Source organism: Pistacia vera, unplaced genomic scaffold (genome assembly GCF_008641045.1).
Source record: "Pistacia vera cultivar Batoury unplaced genomic scaffold, PisVer_v2 Contig609, whole genome shotgun sequence".
NCBI lineage: Eukaryota > Viridiplantae > Streptophyta > Magnoliopsida > Sapindales > Anacardiaceae > Pistacia > Pistacia vera.
The window spans coordinates 110885-118088 of record NW_022196456.1 but is presented as its reverse complement, the minus strand read 5'-3'; the positions used below and the strand labels follow the sequence as shown (position 1 = coordinate 118088).

The window sequence follows — 7204 nt, the reverse complement described above, 5'->3', positions numbered from 1 at the left end:
TACATAATGAAATTATTTATTGTAAAAAGTTAATTACGAATTGATAACTGAGAAGTGCCTTTTTATATTGTTCCTCAACTGTATGATTGAGACGTCTACCAAACCAATGAGCGTTGCCCCCGCACTGTGGAAACTGTGCCACCCAAAAAAACAGTAATTTTTTCTTGACTTTGAATTCTGGAAATTTTTTATATATTTTTAATAAAATAATATAAATTATATCAATAACATGTTAATACTCAAAATTTCAGATTGATAAGATTTTAAAAATAATATTGGATAGTTAAATAGGATATTATTAAGAGGTAAAATTTAAAATTTAACAAAAAAACCCTCTAAATTTGCTAATATAACTAATCACTCCAATATATAAAAATTTTGTAAGATGACAAAAATACCCCTATCCACCTACAGTACCAGATTCTAACTACCACCGCTAGAATCTGGTAGGAATTTGGCGTTACGATACAGACTGGTCAGACCTGACTGGTCGTGCGTCGATCTAGCCTTTTCCGGTCAGATCTACAGATCTGGCCGGAAAAGGCCAGATCTGGTCATTGACAGCTGTAGATCTGGTCGGAAAAGGCCAGATCTGGTCATTGACAGCTAAATCTGGCTATCCACTGTAGATCCTGCCAAAAAATGTCATATCGAATAATTACCGGTCAGTTCCGATCGTTTATACGTCGTTGTGACAGATTTCGGCTACCACCGACGGTGGTTGTCGGAATCTGGCAACTATAGGTGGATGGGGGTGTTTTTATTAATTTTTTTTAAATTTTTTTCTGAAGGTGTTTAATTAAATTAATAAACTTAAAGGGATTAAAATAATTAAATATAATATAATAATATTTCCTCAATAATTAAACAAACATATATTTTGAGAATAGGGTATAAAATAATAAACCAAAAGAGACCCTATATAATACATGACAATATTATGGTGTTCTATAATTTAAAATAATTGATAATTAAATATTACTTAATAATAAAAGAGTAAAATGATGTTTTATAAACTACTATTTCAATCTCTCCAACATTATAAGAATAGTAGGGGTAATTTAGAAACTTTGTTAGGGTACAAACTTTTAACCTACTTTACTTTACTGTCATATAGTCTAAACAATAATGATGATTAACACTAAATAATAATTATTGGATTGATAAATGAGATAGCGTTGATATGGACAATGAGATGATAAGCATTAATGTAAAATGACCATAAAAAACTTTAAAAACATGTTTAGCAAATGTACTAATTGATGAACAGATTTAAATTCAACTTTCACCCACAATAAAGCTGTTTTTGTACGTGAAAAACGTACATTTTCCATGACACAGACCGAGTCTTTTGTAACACAGTTACACTGGTAACTAGCGATATTCACATGACAAATTTGTCAGAATCGAATTGATCATTAATGTTTCAAATGCTAGTACTTATCCGTTTGATCAATAACATTTGAAAACTAATGACAGAAGCTTCTTCTGGTCATAAACCAAACGGAAGTGATTCCTATATATATCGCGCCGACCTCCGTTTCCGTAACAAGTCCAACTAATTCCTTGCTCACACATCTCGTTCTTACAAGTACAACAACTCAACTTTACATTGCTGTACGCTGGTTAACGGCAATATTAACCCAATATCTTTCTTTTTACTTTTCTCAAACCCATTCTTCCTCCCCAACCATTTCAAACATGCCATTTTCTACCATCCAAACAATACGATATTGGTTGTCGGAGCACCCAATCATCGTAAACTTCCGGTGGAACCACGCCCAATCATGGGGATCCACCTGGTCCTTTCTCTTTACAGCTATTGCCATCTACATAGTCGCCGCTATTTTCCTCCATCTCCTCCTCTGCCTTCTTCTCCGCCGTAACCATCGGATCCCACTCGGCCCGATCCCGGCCGTTCATAGCCTTGCTGTCTCCTTAATCTCCGTTGTTATTTTCGTCGGCATCCTCCTCTCAGCTGCAGCCGAGATTCGGGACACGCGCTGGTTCTGGCGTCGTACCAACACCACCACGTTTCAGTGGCTCCTATGCTTCCCTCTCGGGACGCGCCCCTCTGGGCGCGTCTTTTTTTGGTCCTATGTTTTTTACCTCTCACGCTTCCTCCATCTCCTCCGTACGTTCTTCAGCGTCCTCAAATACCGTAAACTGACTTTCTTTCAACTCTTTAACCAATCCATTCTTACTTTCATGTCTTTTCTTTGGCTCGAATTTTCTCAATCCTTTCAAGTCCTGGCCATATTGCTGACAACGTTATTGTACTCCGTGGTTTATGGGTACCGTTTCTGGACGGCGATTGGATTGCCTAGCGCCTGCTTTCCGTTTGTGGTGAATTGTCAAATGGTGTTGTTGGGATGCAATTTGGTTTGCCATTTTGGCGTTTTGTTCTTGCACTTGCTCAAAGGTGGATGCAATGGAATTGGTGCTTGGGGTTTCAATTCCGTGCTCAATGCTGTCATTTTGTTACTTTTCATGAATTTTTACGTGAAGATGCATTTGAAGAATAGAAAAAGTTCCCAATTGAGGACTGATGATGATGGCTCATCCAAACATTCCTCCTCTGCTCAACACCTTAAAGTAAAGGATAGTTAATTTGTGCGCTATAACTGTTGCTTTGATTTGAAGTTGGGTGTCATTCATTGGCTGGGTTTGGCTACCAGTGAATGAAAACGCCAATTTTTTTGGTTGTATTGTGTAAACTGTAAAGGCGTGATGTAATTGTAAAGCGTATATCAGAACGATGAGTCTGTTAATATTTGTCCCTTCTACCCTGTGTAATAGAGCAAGTATAATTAGGGTTTTAGCAAGGCAACATCAATGGCTTCCCAAACCAATGACTAATATGTGGGGAGTCAGGACAAGTGTTTTCTGTCTCTTTTTGCCCTTTTGTTTTGTACTCATCCTGAGATTTTTAATTGGCCTGTACTGTGTATCAAATAGTGGCGGTTAATTACACAACTCACAACTGGCTCTATTCTCTAACGAAGCTTCCAGTGAAGTTCTCATTTTCACCGTGTTGCGCATGAAAGGATATTACTACTGTTACCAAATACGATTCTAGAATATTTTGTCTAATTCTTGTACACAATATTTGTCTTAATCTATAAGAAAATTGAATTACATTCATTGAAGCCAGTATTCAACTATTCCTCAACGCCAATATAACATGTGACCACTGACCAGATAAAAGTATACCTTAAGATAGCAGTTTCAAAATTCGTGGCCATTAATGCCTTCTGAAAATATTGTTGACCTAATTTTGAGACATAAAATTTGTGAATTGATTACTAATAATAGAGTTTGAGCTAATCAGTTGGTTTAAAAGAATGTGAAAAGATTTGAATTCAATTTCAACATGAAAGCAATTTCAAATCAAGATATACTATCTATATATAAGGAATTACTGAAAACGTTTTAAATTTGTTTCCCTGATAAAATAAAAGCACCAAGTCAAACTCATTGATTCATTAGTGCCGTCTTTCTTGTTCGTGTAGTTCAAACTCCCGTAGGCCAGCTGTGTTGAGGCCCTAATTCGTTTTTGAGGACGGTGTAGAGACAACCTTACATAATGAAATTATTTATTGTTAAAAGTTAATTACGAATTGAGAACTGAGAAGTGCCTTTTATATTAGTCCCAACTGTATGATTGAGATGTCTACCAAACCAATAAACGTTGCCCCCGCGCTGTGGAAACTGTGCCACCAAAAAAACAATAAAGAGACAATTTCAAAAGGGCAATTTTTTAGACTTTGAATTCTGGAAATTTTTATATATTTTTAATAAATAATATAAATTATATCAATAACATGTTAATACTCAAAATTTCAGATTCTGTATCATGCATGCCAATATTGAATATGCGTTTCACTTGTTATTTCATACCCTATTCAAAAAATAACTATTTGTTTAATTATTTAGCAAATACTATTATATTTTTTTTAATTATTTTAGACCCTTTAAGTTTATTAATTTCATAAATACCCTAGAAAAAAAAAATTTAAAATTAATAAAAACACCCCCACCTCCCCGTAGTTGCCATATTGCGGCAATCATCGTCGATGGTAGCCAGAATATGTCAAAAAGGCCTACAAACGATCAGAATTGGCTAATAATTCATCGATCTGGCTGTTTCAGACCATATCCACAGTGGATCTAACCGGAAAATGTCAGATCTGGCCGTCGTTGACCGACAAGGACAGCCATATTTTTGCGACGGTCAAATTTGGCCTTTTGCGGTCGTTGACAGCCAGATCGATGCGCGTCTAATCAGATCCGAATGGTCTGCGTCGTACGTTAGATTCGGTGGTGGTGGTTGGAATCTAGCACTGTGGTGGATGGGGTGTTTTGTCATTTTACAAAAAAATTTATATATGGGATGTTTAGTTAAATTAGCAAACCTATGGGATTTTTTTGTAATTTTGTATTTTACTTCGTAATAATCACCATATTAACACCAAGCAGACTCATAGTATTCTATAATTTAAAATAATTGACAATTAATTATGATTGAGTAATCCATAATAAAAGGCGGCAATGATGTTTATGAACTTGTCTCTCCAACATTATAAGAGGTCGTGAAAAGAGAAAACTGCAGCAGTTTTCCAGTTGAATAACTCCCAAATATACACGCGTGTCGAACTTCTTCGAGAAAAGTATTAACACATATTTAAATTGATTGAGTTCTACAATGACCACCACCAAATTCAGCCACTGAAGGGCCTCTTAAATGTTAATTACAAAAGCAGGTAATCCAATCCAATCCCATCCATCAAAATTGCACAAATGTTAAAATCACAACTATAACTAGCAATACTTCCACATCCCTATAACACTTAAGGATTTTAGACTAATTTCAAAAGTTAACAGACACGTTAATATTTTGATAGATGAGCAGAACTTGCACGAGCTAATGTTATCAAACTTCACCATCGCCCCATCTCATTGACAAAAGGAGGAAAATTCAATTAAATTTACAACAGTTGTTAATATTTTGACGCTAGAGTCTACAGAAATATGAGTAACCCACCACTTATCTCCTACAACAACAACATGTTTACTTCAGCTTTAATTGGAATGCATATTTATAACAAACTTTTTCTGGTAAACCAAACAGTTTCCATAAGAAAATCAATATATAACTTTTTCTCTTTCTGACTATTTCCAGCACAACCAGAGCGCCACCTTCCAAATCCTCAAAAAAATAAACGAAAAGGACCACAAAGTGTTTGAAAGTAACTATAAAAATCAAATATTTTACAAACTGTTATTTGTCTAAAACTCAATGCTACACAGGGACAAATTAAATAGGGTATACTAAGCTGCTTTACTGCTGTTGATAATCGTGATCTACCATTGTAATCCATTCCAGCCATATATTGGGGGGAGAAAAATGGATCTTGAGAAACAAAAATTGCACAAGTTGCATTCCACATGCTAAGCACAAACATCAAAGAAACTACAACACTTCTAAAAGTATGATATAAACAATTTCTCAGTCACCCAAAAAGAAAAAATAATAACAATGAAAAGAGAAAAGAGTTAAGAGAATATGCACTAACAGATTTACAGACACGGCATAGATGACATGCCTCAACACCTGCTAGCCCTTGAGCTCAAATTGTTGATATACCTATTGCCAAATAAGAGCAAGAAGAACACAAAAACCAATAAACAAAAGCAGTCTCTTTAGATAATAATCTTGCTGCCCTTGACCGGTATGCAGAGGATATCCGTGTGCATGACCACCATGAAATGAATTAGTAAACCCATAAGGAAAGCCAGCAGCTGCCCCGTACATGGCAGGATCCGGGAACCCATGCACCTGAAGGTTAAACAACGAAGGAATGAGACCACCAAAAGCAGCAGATAAAGTGAAATTCCCAAATCTTGCCGTTGCCATTGGTGCAAACCCTCCCATAAAGCCAAAACCATGTTGATGTTGATGAAAATGATTTGGTTCTGGTGGAGGAGCAGTTTCTGGTCTCTGCCCTGCGGGACGATTTGGAATATTAACACCAGGGATGGATTTTGATCGCGGGTCAGCTGACGTTTTTCCCCGGCCATACAAAGGGACTAACTTCTCCTCCTCAATTACGGCCTTACATACTGGGCATTCTCGATAATTAGAGTGAATGTGGAGCCATTTGTAAAGGCACGGCCAGCAGAAAAGATGACCACATAAAGTCACAATCGGATCTTGAGCTAAGTCAAAGCAAATATTGCATTCAAAATTACCAGCATCACCATTACTGTTGCTGTTAGAGTAAGAAGGGCTTTGGGGTGACCTGCTTGTTGATTCCCCAAAACCACTGGCCATTGCTAATTTGCTACACCTCCAAACCCCCAAATACCTACGAGATCAAATTAAGACACGTATTAACACCAGGACTCTGTAAATGATAAAAATGTTCTTCAATTGGTAATACAGATTTTTTGGCATCACAATCTAAGATTTCACAAACAATTCCTCTCAAAAGATCAAAGTACTTTGAATAATGCAAATTACAACTAAAGGAAAATCAGGACCACCAATTTAAACATAGAAATATATTTAATTCCAGAAAATCGAACATTCCAGATGCGACAGAATTAAACATGAAATTTCCTACCAAATTATGAAATTTTCGGTGGTCTTTCTGATCACATAATAGCATAAACACGAAAAATTTCCAAATCACACAGACAAAACTCCACAGAATTAATTCGACCATCAATACAACAGATCTATCACGAAATTACCATGTCCATCGCACAAATACAACAAAACTCCAGCGCAGAAAGTAAAACAATATTAAAAACACTAATAAAGAGGATGCTTATCCAAGTTTAAAAGAAATTGAAAGATAACAAACCTTAAAATAGAGAGATCGAGCGAGCGACGCCAAGTCAACAGCAAGGATGAGAAAAACTCTTAAATGGTTCTAAGAATTTTGTGTTGTTATAAACGTTCCTTTTGCATTTTCAATGCTTAGCCCCCGGTTTAGGAATCTCAAGACACAGAAAAAATTGCGTAATCAATCCAGCTGGCAGAAATCTGATGGCTATTTGAACCAGATCTTTATCTTTCCGTCCGATACGTAATTCGTTTTTGATGGACGGTGTAGAGACAACCTTTACATAATGAAATTATTTATTGTTAAAAGTTAATTACGAATTGAGAACTGAGAAGTGCCTTTTTATATTAGTC

At 36.0% G+C, this 7204-nt stretch overlaps 2 protein-coding genes across 2 annotated transcripts; one reads left to right on the top strand and one right to left on the bottom strand.

Annotated features, from left to right (window-relative positions):
* The first annotated feature begins 1598 nt into the window (after positions 1-1598).
* Positions 1599-2796, top strand: LOC116110665 (elongation of fatty acids protein 3-like). Its single transcript, XM_031396888.1, has one exon. It carries the CDS (start codon positions 1702-1704, stop codon positions 2608-2610), a length of 909 nt encoding a protein of 302 aa, XP_031252748.1. The 5' UTR covers positions 1599-1701; the 3' UTR covers positions 2611-2796.
* Positions 2797-5412: 2616 nt separating this feature from the next.
* LOC116110654 (E3 ubiquitin-protein ligase RNF185-like) lies at positions 5413-6920 on the bottom strand. Its single transcript, XM_031396871.1, has 2 exons — positions 6870-6920; positions 5413-6368 (listed from the first exon to the last, which is right to left on the bottom strand). The coding sequence occupies exon 2, from the start codon at positions 6332-6334 to the stop codon at positions 5648-5650; it is 687 nt and encodes a 228-aa protein (XP_031252731.1). The 5' UTR covers positions 6335-6368; positions 6870-6920; the 3' UTR covers positions 5413-5647.
* Between the last annotated feature and the right edge of the window lie 284 nt (positions 6921-7204).